At 42.1% G+C, this 19,857-nt stretch overlaps 1 protein-coding gene across 3 annotated transcripts in view; it reads left to right on the top strand.

Moving 5' to 3' along the window:
- PHTF2 (putative homeodomain transcription factor 2) overlaps positions 1–19,857 on the top strand; it is a 76,146-nt gene that overhangs the window by 27,914 nt on the left and 28,375 nt on the right. For 2 of the 3 annotated variants that reach the window (XR_005558011.1, XM_039354514.1), the window contains exons 3-5: positions 6,080–6,136; positions 7,017–7,028; positions 17,767–17,836. Coding sequence is in view for 2 of the 3 variants with exons in the window: in XM_039354514.1 (XP_039210448.1) it covers positions 6,080–6,136; positions 7,017–7,028; positions 17,767–17,836 (139 nt within the window). In the remaining variant the exon portion in view is untranslated. The remainder of the gene's footprint in view (positions 1–6,079; positions 6,137–7,016; positions 7,029–17,766; positions 17,837–19,857) is intronic. The other variant, XM_039354515.1, reaches the window with a different exon arrangement.

Consider the following 19,857-nt stretch of genomic DNA (forward strand, 5'->3'; position numbering starts at 1 on the left):
ACGGTTGGTAAGTATTGGAGTACATGGTGATACTGTCACAGCTGATAGTTAAGCTGGCGACAAGGTGTCTGCCCCAAAGCTCAGGTTTAGCTTTGGAAAGGATACCCATTATTCTTTCCACCGGAAACTTAACGAGAGCAATTAATCAACAAGTTCTCTTCTTCCAGCTTTGCAAAAATTGAATCCCATTTTAAAACACACACACAGAGATCTAAAGGCAGACACCAACGCACTGTCAGCTACCTCCTTTTTTTTTTTTTTAGCAACCACGACGGATCCCAGAATTTCTGTTGCTAAGTGACACAGGTTATCACCTTTCTCACCATCGTTGTTAAGCGAATCACCGCAGTGGATAAGTCAGTGACACACTTGTTAATGGAACCTGGCTTCCCCCGTTGACTTTGTTCGTCAGGGCTTGTAGTTATGACGTCCCAGAGGAACAGAGGTTTCCAAACTGAGCCATGCTGGCTCGGGAATTCTGGGAGTTGAAGTCCACGAGTCTTAAAGTTGACAAGGTTGAGGACCCCTGATATAGGGCAGGGGTGGGGAACCTTGGTTCTTTTATGACTCGTGGACTTCAACTCCCAGAATTCCTGAGCCAAGTACGCTGAGGGGAAAGGGAGAGGTTTCCAAGCTGAATCAGGCTGGCTCAGGAATTCTGGGAGTTGAAGTCCACAAGTCATAAAAGAGCCAAGGTTGGCTACCCCTGGTCTAGGTTCTCCTGCTTGAGCAGGGGGCTGGACTAGAAGACCTCCAAGTTCCCTTCCAGCTCTATTCTATTCTCCTTATTGTCTATATATGCATGCTTTAAAACTAGACCCTAATAATAGCTAATATAAATAAGATCCTGGACAGCCTATGCCCATTGCATTCTATATTACCAGTGTATCTGACTGGAAGAGCTGCAGTCCTCAGTTGCGCATGGTCCATGCCAAGGTTTTGAAAGAAAAATGCATGAGCTGCAGCAATTTCCAGCCAGGCCTGCAGAGATGCTATCTGTTTATTTTTGCATTCAAAACGATTTATGTGCACGATGATAGATGCAAAAAAGGAACTCCTTCCTTCTGTAAAAGCCTACTCACAGGAAATGACAGTGGAATAGAAGAGCATTGGATGCGGAAATGGAAAGAAATTGGTGAAACTGCCTTGTCCAATGGAAGCCGGTTGAAACTCACACCGGCTTTGATCCCAAACGCAGGAGGTCCTTGACTTATGAGCACAATTCAGTCCCAAATTTCCATTGCTAATTTATGTTGCCGAGACAATTGTTAAGTGACTAAGTAACATCATTGCCCCGTTTTACGATTTTTTTTGCCCCGGTTGTTAAGTGAATCACTGCAGTTGTAAAGTGAGGAACACGGTCGTTAAGGGAATCTGGCTTAAGGATTAAGGGAACCCCGGGATACTGCAACCGTCGTAAATATGAGTCAGTTGCCAAACGTCTGAATTTTGATCATGGGACCATGGGGTTGTTGCAACAGTCATAAGTGTGAAAAACGGACATGTCACTTTTTTAGTGTCGTTTTTTTACTTCGAAACAAAATTGTTGTAAGTCAAGGGCTCCCTCTAGGCTGGGAAATTGCAGTGTTGACATATTTCTAACTTGTCTTCCTCTTTCAGATTTTTTTCAAGTCGTAGGGCAAGAATCTTCACTAAATCCAGAACGTAAAAATAATTGGGGTCATTTCTCTGCTCAAAAGTTTGTTTGCTGTGCAGTATGGAGTCTAAAACTGTATCAGTTTGTTTTGAGTGGATAATTTTATTTGTTTCTCAACCGTGACTTTCTGGAAAGGGTAAATGTTTTTCTATAACTTCTACAGCAGCGTGGGAAATAGATCAAAGGAGGAACATAGCGATGATAGTAAGGAACGGATAAGAAATAGTATTTTTCCATTTCTTCTGTTATACATATAGACCTCGGCTTATAACAGGGGTCTCCAAACTTGGCAACTTTAAGACTTGTGGACTTCAATTCCCAGAATTCCTCAGCCAGCCGTGGCTGGCTGTGGAATTCTGGGAGTTGAAGTCCACAAGTCTTAAAAGTTGGCAACTTTGAAGACCCCTGGCTTATAACCACAATTCAGACCGGAAATTCAGTCTTTGAACAAGCAGTCATGAAGATGCCTATGGGATTGCTTTGCTCAATGACTATAATCCAGGCTGTCCTAGTTGCAGCAATAAACAGGTTGTTAAATGGAGCCCCCATCTCCATGCCACTTGGCCTGGGAGGCACTGACTCATTCTCTGCCCTACCCTGCCCAGATCCACTTAAACTTTGCTTTTTTTTACATCATGTGAAGTGTTAGTACCATTTTACAATGCCTTGGTAAGACCACACTTGGAATACTGCATCCCGTTTTAGTCCCCACGATATAAGAGAAGACGTTGAGACTCTAGAAAGAGTGCAGAGAAGAGCAACAAAGATGATTGGGGGGCTGGAGGCCAAACCACCTGAAGAACGGTTGCTGAAATTGGGTTTGTCTAGTCTAGTGAAAAAAGAACCAGGGGAGACATGATAGCAGTCTTCCAATATCTCAGGGGCTGCCACAAAGAAGAAGGGGTCAGCCTATTCTCCTAAGCACCAGAAAGCAGAACAAGAAGCAATGGATGAGAACCAACCTAGAATTAAGGAGAACTTCCTTGACGGTGAGAACAATTAATCAATGGAAGGACTTGCCTCCAGAGGTTGTGCGTGCTTCATCACTGAAGGTTTTTAAGAAGAGATTGTTTCCATTGACGGAAAGAGAGGGCAAGTCAACTTGTGGTGTTTGCTCCCATCTGGGCTCATAGCAAAAACTAGATGTAAGTTGCCTCCTCAAGGTTAAGGTAGCATGGTTTTATGACCCACCACAAATGCTACATCTACTCCATACTACTCCATCACTGGAAGCTTTTAAGAAAAGATTGGACAGCCATTTGTCTGAAATGGTAGAGGGCCTCCTGCTTGAGCAGGGGGTTGGACTAGAAGACCTCCAAGGTCCCTTCCAACGCTGTCTTTCTGTAGCCCGGCTGAGCTTTTCTCTCTGTGTGGAAGTGAACGCCTCCACGGAGCTGCAGAAATGGTGGTTGGGTCTTCCAGATCTGCATCCTGTTTCTGTAGCTCGGTAGATGGGGCTGAGACAAGATAAAGGTGATCCCTCAGGTAACTTCCAGTTGTGTCTGGTCAAATAACGCATCTGAAATGGAACTGAGGTAATTTAGAAGCCCACTTATAATGGAATTCCAGTTACACCAGTCATCAACATGTTGGTTTGAACTAATAACATTCCTGCACACTTTCTCATAGTCTGACTCAGCCACAGCCAATTACAAATATTAAATATTCTATTGAAGGAATAGAATTACACAGGAGTCAAGCCATGGTGACTGACATGGCTTATTTTTGGTTATCGTAAAAGGCAGTTGTACGATGTCTGGATAATTACACGGTTTCTCTTCCTTCAGATGTCAAAGTCTGATGTCGGTTGAGGTGTACGCATGGTTGTTTTTAGTCAGCTTCTGTCCCTGTGTTTTCATTATACAGGCAGTCCTCAACTTACGACAGTTCTTCAGGAAGGGCATCCGGCTAGTAAATGCTCAGTTCCATCCAGTTGCCCCAATTCTACCCCAAATTAAAGGATGATGGGGTCGTAAAAAAGGAGTTTTTCAGTAGATTTTGTTATCTTTCGGTGTGAACCCTGTTGCAGATCATTATTTAACTGCCCGTGCAGATCTCAGCATTCATACGAGAAGACTGATCCATCTCCTTGTAGTTTACCAGAGGCAGAATTTTAGGTCCATCTCTTATGACACCCGACATCTATTCCATATTAGAGTGAAAAGATGAAAAAACTTGAAAAGAGAATTTAATCGAAAAGGAAGATAAATGCTTTAATAGAAAAAAAATATATGACATACAGCACGTTTTGAAAAAGAAAGGTTAACGTGTAGAATATGCCTTGTAAATCGTACTACATGTAGAGTCGTTAGTCTTTTAATGAACATTTATGAAATTTACTAAATTCAATAGTACTAAACTGAAATGTAGTGTTCATTTGCAAACTCTGTGGTAAACCGCAAATTTCTATTCTTCCTTCTTTCTCTAAAGATAACAATTGTAGAGTGGGAACTGGTGGTGTGTTTGTTCAACATGGCACATAAAATGCTTGAAGCGCCTCTGAAATCGTGGTGATCCTTTAATTTTTACGGTAATGAAATCAGCACAGGAGAGAGTCAAAACTGCCTTTCATGTTTTATCTAGCACTCCTGAAATTGTTTTATTTCACCGTCTGTAACACCAGGCTGTGTACTGATAGAATAAATTATTATCTAGCACAATCTTGAATTACTACCTAGAACAGGGGTGGGCAACCTTGGCACTTTTATGACCCGTGGACTTCAACTCCCAGAATTCCTGAGCCAGCATGGCTCAGTTTGGAAACCTTTCCCTTTCCCCTCAGCGTGGCTGGCTCAGGAATTCTGGGAGTTGAAGTCCACGAGTCATAAAAGAGCCAAGGTTGCCTACCTCTAGGCTAGGCCTAGGCCGCTTTATGACTCGTGGACTTCAACTCCCAGAATTCCTCAGACAGCATGCTCAGCTTGGAAACCTCTCTCTTTCCCATCAGCGTGGCTGACTCAGGAATTCTGGGAGTTGAAGTCCACGAGTCATAAAAGAGTCAAGGTTGCCTACCCCTGATCTAGAACAATCTGGTGGCAGGTCTTGAGAAGGATGTGGGATCCTGGAACTATACAGTTTATAGAAATGTGTAGATTCTTTTATTTGTATATATATTTTTTCTATTCCTGTTTGAACATAGAGCATGAATTTTTTTTATTAATGACTGTAAATTATGGATTTTGGCATATTAATCAGTTATCTATTTTACAAGGAAGCAGAATGTATGTATGTATAGATAGAGATATAGTAGATAGAGAGATAGAGATGATAGACAGACAGACAGATAGATAGATAAAAATAGTAATGGATGGATAGATAGACAGACAGACAGACAGATAGATATAGATAGGATGGAGAAATAGATATAGATAGATATAGTAGTTAAATATAGTAGATAGATGGAGATAGAGATAGTAGATAGATATAGTAGATATATATAGATAGATAGGTAGATAGGTAGATGATGGATAGATAGATGGAGAGATGGAGAGATAGATATAATAGATATAGAAAATATGATGGATGGATGGATGGATAGATAGATAGCAAATTGTTTTTTTTTTCTGAGGACTATCTTAGTAGGAGCAATTCTTAGATGTTTATTTCATTTATCCAGGAATTAACTAAAAGGACCATATTCAGGTGTACTGCCCTATCTATTTACTATAATGCAGTTCCTTGAATTTGTTTGATGGGTTGATTGACTATGTGCCATCAAGTTGTTTTTGATGACTAGCAACCACATATATAGATTTTTCTCCATGACAATCTATGTCCCTAACTGGATCTTTCAAGACTTCTAACAATGCACTCATCGCCACTACAATGCAGTGTCTTGAATTTAGCAGTCTTCTAAGTCAAATGTTTTAATAGTTCTTCTATAATTGTGGGACGGTGCATTTTTGCAACATCTATTTAGCAATGCTGTTGCTTTCTTTGGCCCGTTTTCTGACCTCTGAGTCCAGCCTGAGAATCTCCCTCTCAAATACCGTTAACTCCGAATCCCGCTAACATCAGCTGGGTACTGCCACCTATTGGAGCAGTGCGGATAACGCAGAAAAGGCATTTTATAATTATGATTTGCAACACACTTAGCTAGAAGTCATAAACCAAAGCACTGTCATGCTGTTAAAACAGATAAATGTGATTTATTATCAGCTGTTCTGTTTAAACAACTATAATACGGGCAAAGCTTCAGTTTGCAATTGCTAAACTGGTTTTTAATTTTCTAAAGGGCAGATTTAAATTAGTCAAATGTATTTCAGCTGGTTCATCTCTGTGATTTGCAGCTTTTTTCTACATCTAGTATGTATGTATATGTAGAGATGCGCTATTTTGGACGTTGTGCCAAATTTGCATTCTGCAATGACTTAATATTTTGTTAGGCCATATTTTAATTAAATCCTTTTTTTTTCTTTATAGATTGGGGCATACGATCAGCAAATATGGGAAAAATCTGTTGAACAAAGAGAAATCAAGGTAAATTTTAGACTTCCATACTTTTATAGCAATACATTCCTTAAATTTCTTTTACACTGGATAAGAAAAGCAGAGTTTTTGTGCAAAAACTTCTAATGTTTACAATGATGTTTAGTGTATTATTAGCACTGCTTAACTGTTCCACAATAAGCTTACATACAACCAATAATATGTTTGATATTGTCAATTCAGTTTTAGATATTTGCATACTGATTTTCCTGCTCTGGTTAATGACCACAATAAACTTTTCCAAGTTTCAGTCACATATTTAGAACTTTCTTTTCAAAGAATGCGTTTTATGAAAATGTTTGTGGATGAATAAGCTTTGCGCAATTTCCTTTATTAACTTTTTGAAGAAGTCCTATAAAATTCTCAACGTGACCCACAGAAAATTATTTGAGTGTCATGCACTTTTAAAAGACCCTGCTTGAAAGATTTCTACAATTTTCTTACAAAGCGATAAGATTTATTATGCTGATTCTTACAGGTTTGCAGTATTTTTAGTAGTTTTAAATCCGCTTTTCTCCTGCTGAAATGAAAGATTGGCCCAAGGAATTAGGAATAGGGAGGGAAATTATAGGATTTGAACATCTGTATAGGTTTTAGGTCCACCTGAATATAAACCACACCACAGTTTGCCTGCTCTGGGTACCTCTATAAAAGCTCCTGCATTGGTGTAGAAAATTACATTTTTCTCTCTCTCTTTAAGAAATCCAGACACTGCAAAAAAATATTCCTGGGTTTAGTTAATGTTGCATGCTTGTTTCATTTGCGCATTCTTTTGTAAACTTTCCTGTGACTTTTGTCAATGTTAGTTTATTGTTTTCTGGTTGTGTTTATGGTCCCAGTTCACTTTTCATCCTGTTATTCTTTTGAACAGTTTATTAAGTTGGTAAGTATATGATGATGGCCGAAAATCTGCATTAAGCAAACAGCTTTCGTAGATTAACTGTCTCTGCATCTTTGCCTCACTAACAGAATCCGCTTAGTATCTGATGAGCTCCAAGCAAACACTTGAATCTTTTAAGGATCCCTTCCTTCTCAAAATAATAATAATAAATAATATTATTAATAATAATTATCTGGGACTTCAGAATTCAAACAGACAAGCACCTGCAACATAACACCCCAGACTTAACAATTGTCGATAAGAAAGACAAAAAAGTCTGGATAGTGGACGTGGCAGTGCCTGGAGATAGCAGAATAGACGAGAAAGAACTGGAGAAGATAACAAAATACAAACACCTACAAATAGAAATAGAATGACTGTGGCAAAAGCAAGCAAGAGTAGCACCAATAGTCATAGGTGCCTTGGGTGCAATCCCAAAACAACTGGAGCACCACTTGAACACCATTGGCATTGACAAATTCGCTATTAGTCAATTGCAAAAGGCAGACTTACTAGGAACTGCTTCCATCCTGCGACGATACCTGTAATACCATCAAACATCCACATCTGCCTATCCCGGGTCCTGGGTAAGGACTCGATAGGTAGACAAAATGCCAAATCCAGTCTGAACATCTGGCTGACTGTGCGATGATTGAGAATAATAAAGCTGCAGTCCTATGCAATTTAGTTCTGAAAAGGTCTTGTTAAACCCCTGAATAAACCTTTACAGGATTGCACCATTACGTTAACTCTTAGTATTTATATAGTTTTCCAAAGGTGCACGAATGTGTACAATAAACTTAATCTTCTGTGGCGAAGATTTAAAACTTTGGGACCTGAGCCCAGATTTTGACTTTAAATCATGGTATTTGGTGCAGTGGAACCTAGATGTAAATTACTTGAGCTCAAAACAGTCATTTTATTCTGAAGAAAATGCCTAATCTTTAAAAAAAAAAAAGATTGCTAGGAATACATACATTGCTAGGAATACATTGCTAGCAATACATTAATAATTAGCCTTTTCTGCAGATTTAGCTAAGCAGGGATATACGTTTCTTCCCTTTAACTCGGTTAAAGAGAATTTTGTTAAAGAGTTTTCTAATTTCTGGGAATGGTTATTTGGTTGGAAGTCTCCATATTTCTGAACTGACCCCTCCAGGGAAGGAGAGATACCTGAGTTCTGGAGCTCTGTTTTTCTTCTGGAGGATCAGCAAATTCATCACATTCCATACGATTTTATTGTATATTTCCTTTCACTGCCTGTCTTTTGACAAACAGATATAAAGGCAGCTAAAGGTTTCTGAGAATTTGGTTTTTAATTCTCAGATATAGTGGCTATGTTCTTTATTCTCACTTTCTGTGTTGAAACAGAAATGGAACTAAGTGGTGATTGTCTTCAAGTCCGGAGAATAAACTTTAGAAGAGAATATTTATAGCTCAAAGTTGAATTGTGGTGTCCTTGGTGTCCTCTGAGCTTGGCGGCTTTCTTGCAGACCTTTCATTACCAAACTAGGTAACGCCATCAGGGCTCTGTCAGTCTTTAATGGCTTAGCCCAGGAGTAGACAACCTTGGCTCTTTTATGACTCGTGGACTTCAACTCCCAGAATTCCTGAGCCAGCCTGGCTCAGCTTGGAAACCTCTCCCTTTCCCCTCAGCGTGGCTGCCTCAGGAATTCTGGGAGTTGAAGTCCACGAGTCATAAAAGAGCCAAGGTTGCCTACCTCTGGTCTAGGCCTAGGCCGCTTTCTGACTCGTGGACTTCAACTCCCAGAATTCCAGAGCCGGCATGGCTCAGCTTGGAAACCTCTCCCTTTTCCCTCAGCGTGGCTGGCTCAGGAATTCTGGGAGTTGAAGTCCACGAGTCATAAAAGAGCCGAGGTTGCCTACCCCTGGCTTAGCCTGTATGAAATCTGTCCATTCTAATCACCATAGATTTTGTTTGGAGGCTCTTGAGGTATTTTGCCTCCTTTTTCTTTGGATTCAGAAGCTAAGATCAGGAGGGGCAGCATACAATTCGCTTGTCAGCTTGTTTTGATTCACGAAGCAGCCCATTTCAAAAGTCTGCCTTTTCTTAGCTTCATTGAAAAAAAAATAACCCTTGCTTTTTTCACCTTGGTTAGACATAAATACGTTCTTCACACCAGTGTCTAGGCCAGTGGTGGCGAACCTATGGCACGCGTGTCAGAGGCGGCACTCAGAGCCCTCTCTGTGGGCACGCGTGCCATGCCCCGGAGATGGCAACCGTCCCTCTTCAACCAGCTGCCCGCTAACTCGCTGAGGTCCCACATGGCTGGATGCATCCCAGCACCCATGTGCTCGCTGGCCTCTGTATGCAGGGGCCGATGGTGTCAGGCAGCAGCCACCCCGGCCCCTGCCTCACCTTGCCCTGTGATAATGGCAACCCCTGCGCTGCCTCGCCTTGCCTCGCCTCTCCCCGCAGGATGAGCCTCCTGCACCGCCCCACCTGCCAGAGATCCTCTGGATCTCCCCCAATCCTGCCCAGCCCCCACAGGCGTCCCTCCCCACGAGCAACATCGAGGTGATCACAGCCACCTTGGCCACACGCACCCAATCTGCCAGGACCACCACAGCTACGCCCATCCAGTGGGCCACACCCACCTGGCACCCGGCGATGCATAAGTGGGTTTTGGGTTGCAGTTTGGGCACTCGGTCTCTAAAAGGTTCACCATCACTGGTCTAGGCTGACTACCTAATCTAACTTTCCTTTTTGAGAACATGGATGTGTGCTTCCGTGCCCCCCCCCCCGCTTTTGTTCGTGGTGTGTGTGAAATAAACCTCGGTAGACTTCTCAACCTCAGAGGTGGCCCTTGAGAAGTCTCCTTCACTGCTTGGGAATGCGAGTCTGTGTTGAGTTACTTCTCCGTTGTTGACCAGTTTGTGAGCTAATAATTTCACGGGCTGAAATGAGCAATATCGCCGTGTTCCCAAATCAATAACGACCTATGGCTGTGAGACCCAGCTCTGTGAAAGGATCCCTTGTTTCAGCCTTTGGCCAACATCAAATTTCACGTTCTCGTTTTTTATGGAATCAAGGGAAATGCAACCATTTGAATCCAGCCTTAGAAATTCAGCACCCTCCCGTAGAGTGTCAGCAAGGTATGGTGAAAAAAAGTCAAATTGGCAACCCACCACAGTGTGATTGAACCTCCAACTGTTGTTTTTTTTTAATCTCCATTGCACATGGGGTGCATGAGCGGCCTGGTGGCCTAGGGGTGAAGACGCTCGCCTCCCACTTGGAAGGTTGAGAGTTCAATCCTAGGTAGCGGCAGATGTTTCTTTCTCAGGGCGCAAAGAAAAAAAAATACCTGCTGTGAACTCTATGTAGGCGTCAGGAAGGGCATCCAGCCAGTAAATGCTCGGCTCCATCCAGTTGTCCCCAAATTAAGGGATGACAGAGTTGTAAAAAGAAATGTGCCTCTAAAAAGGGGCGGAGCATTGTTCACACCATCCTGGCTGCCATCTTGACGTTTTTCACCACACCCCATGGATACCCCACTTGTTAAATTTTTTAAAAGTGGTTGAGTGTACTGATTTGAGTGAGATGAGAAGACTTTTTGAAAGCTTAATGGCTTGTTTCAGAAGACACTGAGACAAGGGGCCTTCCTGACAGGGTCAGAGACATTTTGGTAAGCTGTTGCCTGCCTCTCAGCTACTCCTGGCAAGTAGCTACTTCCCACTTGGATTTGCCTGCTCTTCTTTGATTGTTTGTTGCTTACCTGCATGCTGTCAGGGGCAGGAAATCAGGAGTTCAAGTTTAAGTTTATTACAGTCCAGAGATGAGCCAGGGTAGACTTCAAAAGTAGCAATAGCAATAGCAGACTTATATACCGCTTCACAGTGCTTTACAGCCCTCTCTAAGCGGTTTACAGAGTCAGCATATGGCCCCCAACAATCTGGGTCCTCATTTTACCGACCTCGGAGGGATAGAAGGCTGAGTCAACCCTGAGCCGGATCGAACTCCTGGCAGTGAGCAGAGTTAGCCTGCAATTCTGCAAGCTAACCACTGTAGCACCAGGACTCTATAAGTACGATAAAGTTTATTTCATTCTACCCATATACGAGAATAGCTCAAATACTTTGGCCTCCTAATGAGAACTCCTTGGAGAAGACCCTGATGTTGGGAAAGATGGAAGACAAAAGAGGAAGGGGACGACAGCGGAGGAGATAATTAGATAGTGTCATCCAACGCAACGAACATGAATTTGGGCACACTCCAGGAAACAGTGGAAGATGGGGGGAGGAGGGGCTGGCATGTTATGGTCCAAGGGGTCACAAAGAGTCAGACATAACTTAGTGCCTCAGCAGCAATAACAACAATATACAAGAATTTGAACTACTAATGGTCAAGGTGAATTGGCATCAAACAAGAGTCAGCTATCAAGGTTGAATGGTTAAGATGCCTGCTAACTTCTGTCGCTACACAACTTGCCATAGAAACAGGCGGGAGGAGTAGGAAGCGTGGGAAGGAAATGGGAGTCTAAGACACTGTCCATGGACCGTGAGAGTCAAGGTCACAAACGCAGGTATCTGACAAGAGAAGTGGACCGTTCTCATAACAAACCAAAGAAGTATGATTGGGCAACGTAAACACCTGGTGGGTGGGGCTTATGGAAAGCTATTGTTAACTAGACTTCAAGGGGAGGGAACTGAGATCTATTACGGGGTTGTAGAGGTACTAAACTGAGGGCACGCTTGATGCCGCCCTTGGGTTCGGCCTGGTCTTCTCTGACACATCCACCATTCTCAAAACATGGATGGCATCCATTGGAATCCGGTGTGAATCAGCTGGGACAGGGGTAGGCAACCTTGGCTCTTTTATGACTTGTGGACTTCAACTCCCAGAATTCCTGAGCCAGCTACGCTGAGGGGAAAGGGAGAAGTTTCCAAGCTGAGCCATGCTGGCTGAGGAATTCTGGAAGTTGAAGTCCACGAGTCAGAAAGTGGCCTAGGCCTAGGCCAGAGGTAGGCAACCCTGTCTCTTTTATGACTCGTGGACTTCAAGTCCCAGAATTCCTGAGCTAGCCACGCTGAGGGGAAAGGGAGAGGTTTCCAAGCTGAGCCATGCTGGCTCAGGAATCCTGGGAGTTGAAGTCCACGAGTCATAAAAGAGCCAAGGTTGCCTATCCCTGAGCTGGGCGAACAAACACTAAGGTCTAGCAGCAAAACCAACATGAAGGAAGAAGGCTCGATCTGCTGAATATTCTATTAGCCTGTTTAAACTTTAGTTAACCCAAGCAGGGTGAATGTCTCCCTCTAAAAATACATCTATCTAACCATGATTCCGCTGATAATATTTTTCGAAATGAAGAGTCTTAAGTAAAACGGAGCGGCTAAAGGAAAATGCCAAGCAACTTTGTTTAGCCTCTCTTTTGCGGTTCCTTCTGAGAAAATAAAATTCTCCATCGGTGATCGGGAGTGTTAGATAACAGAACAGGCAATCCTTGACTTACGACCACAATTGAGCCCCAAAATTTATGTTGCTAAGTGAGAAATTTGTGAGAAATTAAGTGAGCTTTGCTCCGTTTTACGATGTTCCTTGCCACAGTTCTTAAGGGAATCACTGCAGTTGTTAAGTGGTTAAGTGAATCCAGCTTCCCCATTGTCTTTGCTTGTCAAAAGGTCACAAAATGGGGTCACGTGACCCCGGGACCCTGCAACTGTCACAAGTACATGCCAGTTGCCAAGCGTCTGAATTTTGGTCACGTGACCATGGGAATGCGGCAGCGGTCGTAAGTATGAAAACCGGTCATAAGTCACATTTTTCAGGGCCTTTGTAACTTCAGTCGTTAAACAAATAGTTCTAAAGTGAGGACCACCTACATCATCCATCGGCCTGCTGAGAGACCCTGAGCATCTATTTAATCCTAAACTTCCTCCTACTCCAGCTTTTTCCAAGCCGCTTTCTGCCATTTGAACAATCCGTGTTTTTATTTCCCCGTTCATTGATTGTTGTGAATGTAACTACTTAAAGTTGAAAAGAAGAGGTTTTTTAACATTCTTTTTTCCTTTTTTTTTTAAAAAAAGATGGGATTCTACTATCTATTTTTTGAGAGATGGGCCTTGTTGTTGTTGTTAGTTGCGAAGTCGTGTCTGACCCATCGCAACCCCGTGGACAACGTTCCTCCAGGTCTTCCTGTCCTCTACCATCTTCTGGAGTCCATTGAAGCTCACGTCTACTGCTTCAGTGACTCCATCCAGCCACCTCATTCTCTGTCGTCCCCTTCTTCTCTTTTCCCTCCATCTTTCCCAGCATCAGGCTCTTCCCCAGTGAGTCCTTCCTTCTCATTAGGTGGCCAAAGTACTTGAGTTTCAACTTCAGGATCTGGCCTTCTAAGAAGGCAGTTTGTTTTTTCTAGCCTTGATTGATAATTCAGGGCCAGGAGATGGCACTCTTGAGTTAATTTTCTCATCCCCCCCCCCTTTTTTTTTTTAAAAAAAAATTCTCCCGTTGACTTAACTGTTGAGGCATTCATGTCTCTCCCATGCTGGGGTTGGGGACATGCCAAGAAAACCACCTCAGGTGGCATCAAGAGCTACCAAGGCAGAGGAGGCACTTTTGGGTGTGAAGACCCAGAAAGCTGGAGAGGACCTAACAGAACAACAGAATTGGAAGGGAACCTAGAAGTCTTCTAGTACAACCCCCTGTTCAGGCAGGAGACCCTACATCATTCCGGACAAATGGCTGTCCATTCTCTTCTTAAAAGCCCCCCACATTGGAGCACCCACAACTTCTGGAGGCAAGTTGTTCCACGGGTTAATTGTTCTCACTGTCAGGAAGTTTCTCCTTAGCTCCAGGTTGCTTCTCTCCTTGATTAGTTTCCATCCATTGTTTCTTGTCCTGCCTTCAGGTGCCTTGGAAAATAGGTTGATCCCCCTCTTTTTTGTGGCAGCCCCTCAAATATTGCAAGACTGCTATCATGTCCCCCTTAGTCCTTCTTTTCTCTAGACTAGACTAGTGAATTCCTGCATCCATTCTTCGGATGTTTTAGTCTCCAGCCCTCTAATCATCTTTGTTGCTCTTCTCTGTACTCTTTCCAGAGTCTCAGCATCTTTTTTATAATAGGATGACCAAACTTGTCTGCAGTATTCCAAGTGTGGTCTTACTAAGGTTTTATAAAGCAGTACTAATACTTCATGTTGATCTTGAGTCTAAACCTCAGTTAATTCAGCTGAGGATTGTATTGGCTGTTTTGGCTGCTGCTGCACACTGCTGGCTCATATTTAAGTGATTGTCTACTAGGACTCCAAGATCCCAACCATATAGATTCACCTGCTATCTCTCCACAACAGCTTTTTGATAACTGTGTGTTGCGGCTTCCGTGGTTTGTATCCTTGCCAGCTATTGTCATCGGTGTACATCAGGACAATGTCGCTTGTAACATCCCTTTTTGGGTGTAGATAGTTTTATTTATTTATTTATTTATTTATGAGACTTGTATACCGCTTTAAGTGCAAGCACTCTCTAAGCGGTGTACACCAGTAAGCGAAGGCTGAGTCAACCTTGAGCCGGTGAGATTTGAACCGCTGACCTGCTGAACACAGTCAGCTAAAATGGCCTGCAGTACTGCACTCTAACTGCTGCGCCACCTCGGCTCAAGTTTTGCCTTGATTCCTGGGATATGGGTGGCTGGGAATGAAGAAAGCTAAAATACATTTGGGAAAGACCTAGTTGAAAAAGGTTACTTTAAATGAGACGGACTTACCGTATTTTGCACCTTTGTGGATTCTGCTGCTTAATAGTGAATATAGTAAATTATTTCAACTTGCTTTTAATAATTAGTAAGGTTGGCCTAAACTGAAAACTGGTTAGAGAGAAAAGGCAAAGGAATATGACCTTGCCAATTATATATCCTTTTAACCATAATTCTGAGTGTGTATTATTTCAGTAACAAAGTCCTTGTGCCCATAATTACTAAAATAATGAGAATGCATGAATGGAACACATATTTGTGAGCTAAGAGGAAGGAATACAGTAATGAAGTTTGCCATTTGCTGCACAATAAGACAGAGAATTTTTATTAGCTAGAACTGTGGGCAATAAGTGAAGAGTTGAGATCAATGATCAATGCAATGAGACTTTAAAAGTAATCTATTTTATAATGGTAGGTAAGACATGGGAAGATTGATATTTATATGAAGATGCGCCAAATAATTGATAATTATTTGCTGCCAGGAGAGAACAACAAGTCAATTATTCTAGATATAGGGAAAAAAATGTTATTTCCAAAAGGTAAGGTGGATTGTCATGATTTTTGTGAATTCAGTGATTAGGATAAAAGGACTCTGAATTACAACAACTTCATCATGGGGCAATTTATAGGGTGAAGAACGGGATGATAAAATGATAAAATAATAACCTTGATAGAAAATGTGCAAAATATTAGCTGGTGTTAAGAAGGAGATTTTTTTTTAGATGAAATGTATATGCTAGCATCCTTGAGGTGTCACAATCATGAATTTTAGAAATACCAACATACAGCAAGTGAAACCATTGACTTTTTCTGTGGTATAATGTTTTATTGCATCATGAAGGACCTGAGAAATTGAGGAGATAGAACTGATTGCAAAAGAGGAGTCAAAACAAAATAGAACCTGAATTAAAATGTTAGATCAGGTCCACGCATGAAGGTCCAATTAAACTGATGTATTGCTATTCATGCCTAAGCACAGAAATCTTCTCAACTAACTGTTGATACATGCTTAGAGTAAGATAAGGGTCCACGGAATTCAAGGGAGGTCAGATTTAGTCCTCTTGTGGCTACGTAGGGATTCTAGGCCGATTCCTCTTTTGACTCCGCCCCCAGGTTCTGCCATTCCTTCCCCTACAGTTTGATAAGGAACCAATCAAGTAGCTGGTTTGGTTGCGTTGTAATTCCTGGTGTACGTGTGTGTTTAGATCAGTGGTTCTCAACCTGTGGGTCGGGACCCCATTTGGGGTTGAACGACCATTTCACGGGGGTCACCAAACAACGCAGTCCGCCATTTTTTTCACCTTTTCCTTAGCTGTGCTACTTCCTTTTATTCTATTGGCTTTTGAAAGCCAATAGAATAGACTCTCTTGAATAGAGTCTAATTCTATTGGCTTTCAAAAGCCAATAGGAATTGTCCAGGCTGTCTCTGCCCTGCTGAGCCCGCCAAAAGTCTCATTCTGCAAACAGTGCTGCACCAGTTGAGTAGTCCTCGACTTACGACCGGTTGAGTAGTCCTCGACTTACGACCGGTTGGGCGGGGTCGCGGCATTAAAAAGGTTGAGAACCACTGGTTTAGATTGTGACTTTTTAATGTCCTAAGCTGCTCGAAGTCACTATGTGTAAGTTGGACAGCCATATATATTTGTTTGATAATAAGCTAATTGGAATCAGATTTCAGAGAAAAAAAAATTCCGATTAAATTTAGGGGAGGGGAGAGCAGAGGGAGAACAGCCCTCTAAAAGAAGCCTGTGGAAATAAGATAAGATAAGATGACCTTTGTTATCATTTTTTTAACTGTGAGCACACTGGCGCACATTAAAAATGAAATGCAGTTGCTTGCGCTCAAAAGTGTACACATCCATAATACACATATAAACATGCTGTATACAACATACGTATAAACCTTCACTCTTAAATAGAAATAACATATAAATATTATTCACTGTCCATCTTGAATACGTTACGGAAAGAGGAAGCTTTAGCGTTCGCAAGGTTTAACACTGTATGGAACAAAACTGTGACCGAATCTGGATGTTCTGCTACGGATACCACAAAGCCCCCCCCCCCCCCAGAGGGTAACAAGAAAAACAGGTCGTGAAGAGGATGTGTAGTATCCCAGATAATCTTACGGACCCTGCTCAAGCAACGCTTCTGTGCTGTGTCCTGGACGGGAGGGAGGGAACTGCCAATGATCTTTTCTGCCGTCCTCACCACTCTCTGCACCACCTTCCTGTCCGAAGCAGGGATGCCTCCAAACCAGACTGTGATGCTGTATGACAGGATGCTCTCGATCGTCCCCCTGTAGAAAGTGGTCAGGACAGGGGAAGGAAGATGTGCTTTTCTCATGCGACGCAGAAAATGCAGGCACTGCTGCGCCCGCTTCACCAGTGTCTCGCTGTTGAGCGACCAAGACCAACACAATTTCTTCCCAAAACTACAGATCTCATTGGTGGTGAGAATGGGGGATTCCGGCTAATGTTTGGGGAAGATTGAGAATCTACTTCAATCTCCCTTACTATTTTGAGGGTTTTGGGCACTGGGAGACTTAATGGCAGGAAATTAATTTTCCTATATTAGCTGTTTTGTTTCACTGCGGTACCTGAACTAAAAGACATTAAGCTAGGCCAATGTTTCTCAACCTTGACCATTTTAAGGCACGTGGACTTCAACTCCCAGAATTCCACAGCCAGCATTGCTGGCTGTGGAATTCTGGGAGTTGAAGTCCACGTGCCTTAAAATGGTCAAGGTTGAGACACACTGAGCTAGGCAGATCTCCTCCTAACATTCTAATGGGATTCTATTATAGTTTCTCTTAAATGTCCCTTCATTGTCTCAAGTTATTTATCAAAATAATAATAATAATAATAATAAAAAAACTTAACAGGATGTTAAGTGTCCTAACTGTGGCCATACACAGATGTGGATCCTTTTTACACTGCAGCCTTCCATCAGATGATTTCAGCCTGCCCAGTGGTGACCTGTATTCTACTTTCAATGTAGTAAAATAACCCATTTTATGCCTCTTGTAGGGTTTGAGAAACAAGCCAAAGAAAACTGGGCACGTAAAGCCTGATCTCATCGACGTGGACCTTGTAAGAGGTAAGACTTGGTCTCCTCAACCGGAGATGTAATTTTTTTTTGTTTTGGCTTAGCTCAGGGGTAGGCAACCTTGGCTCTTTTATGACTCGTGGACTTCAACTCCCAGAATTCCTGAGCCAGCCTGGCTCAGCTTGGAAACCTCTCCCTTTCTCCTCAGCACGGCTGGTTCAGGAATTCTGGGAGTTGAAGTCCACAAATCATAAAAGAGCCGAGGTTGCCTACCCCTGCCTTATATCAGGGGTGATTATGATTATGTTAAAAAATTAATATGTTAATTATGTTAATTAATATGTAATTATGTTAAAAAATTAATGTTATGTGATTATGTTAAAAAATTAATAAAACATATTTTTTTAAAAAATAGTTAACCAGCTAAGCCAGGGTTAGGCAACCCTGACTCTTTTATGACTCGTGGACTTCAACTCCCAGAATTCCTGAGTCAGCATGGCTCAGCTTGGAAACCTGTTCCTTTCCCCTCAGCGTGGCTGGCTCAGGAATTCTGGGAGTTGAAGTCCATGAGTCATAAAAGCCAAGGTTGCCTACCTCTGGCCTAGGCCTAGGCCGCTTTCTGACTCATGGACTTCAACTCCCAGAATTCCTGAGCTAGCATGGCTAGGCTTGGAGACCTCTCCCTTTTCCCTCAGCATGGCTGGCTCAGGAATTCTGGGAGTTGAGGTCCACGAGTCATAAAAGAGCCAGGGTTGCCTAACCCCGGCTTAGCTGATTAACTATTTTTAAAAAAATATGTTTTATTAATTTTTTAACATACCGTATTTTCTGGCGTATAGGACGACTTTCTAAAGCATGCAAATCAGCTCCGAAGTCGGGGGTCGTCTTATACGCTAAGTCGTCTTATATGCCGGAAATTACAGTAGTTTACAGCGTATTAGACGACTTTCTAGGCATGCAAATCAGCTCCGAAGTTGGGGGTCGTCTTATACGCCGAGTCGTCTTATACGCCAGAAAATACGGTAATCACCTTAAGATACATTTCAGAAACATTCACTAACAGTTGATTTCTATAATCTGTAATCCCCATAATAACTTTACTTGATTTCCTCTTTTTCCCATAATGTTCTCTTTTACCAACCTTAAGTTAATACAATTCTTGTTGTTTTCATGAATGACGATTGAGTATAAAAGTTTTCTAGTATTTCTACGGATAATAATCACATCAATATCATATTCCTTTCCTATCTAGTCATTCTGGTTGTCTCATCATAGATCCCATTTACAGTTCTTGTTTACATTTGTTTTTCCCACAATGTTCAAAACATTCTTACCGGTTAAGTTTTTCTCAAAAGTTAATTACATTTAAATATTTAAGTCTATTTTTTTTCTCATGTAAGCCAACCCAATACTTTTACCTTTCTTAAGGAATAAATAAGACTTAAAAAAAGAAAAAAAGAAGAAGAATAAAAAAAATAAAAAGATAGTATACTACTTACGGAGATGTAATTTTATTCAATAGGTTTTAGCTCCGTTTTATCATTTTTAATATTCTCTTATTTTAGAGGGCAGGTTTTCTTCATGGCTGACACTCCCTACCAGGGTAGGATTTTGCTAGGTGTAAAGGGTCAGGACCATAGATTAAATTGCCATTCAGAAAGATTTATTTCTGAAACCCAGAACCAAGAATTCAGTTGACTAAGGGTCAGCACATTACAAAAAAGTCATTGAGACTTTGGGGAAAAAGTGCAAAGATGAGCAGCTCAGATGATTAAACTGCCTGGAGACTAAAACATATGAAGAACAGTTGCAGGAATTGGGTATGGCCAGTCTAGAGAAAAGACTGGGGGGGGGGACATAATAGCAGTCTTCCAATATCTCAGGGGCTGCCCCAAAGAAGAGGGAGTCAAGCTATTCTCCAAAGCACCTGAAGGCAGGACAAGAAGCAACGGGTGGAAACTAATCAAGGAGAGAAGCAACCTAGAACTAAGGAGAAACTTCCTGACAGTTAGAACAATTAACCAGTGGAACAACCTGCCTCCAGAAGCTGTGAATGCTCCAACACTGGAAGT

Source organism: Crotalus tigris, unplaced genomic scaffold (genome assembly GCF_016545835.1).
Source record: "Crotalus tigris isolate CLP2741 ecotype Arizona unplaced genomic scaffold, ASM1654583v1 scf7180000018553.2237530, whole genome shotgun sequence".
Classification (NCBI taxonomy): Eukaryota; Metazoa; Chordata; class Lepidosauria; order Squamata; family Viperidae; genus Crotalus; species Crotalus tigris.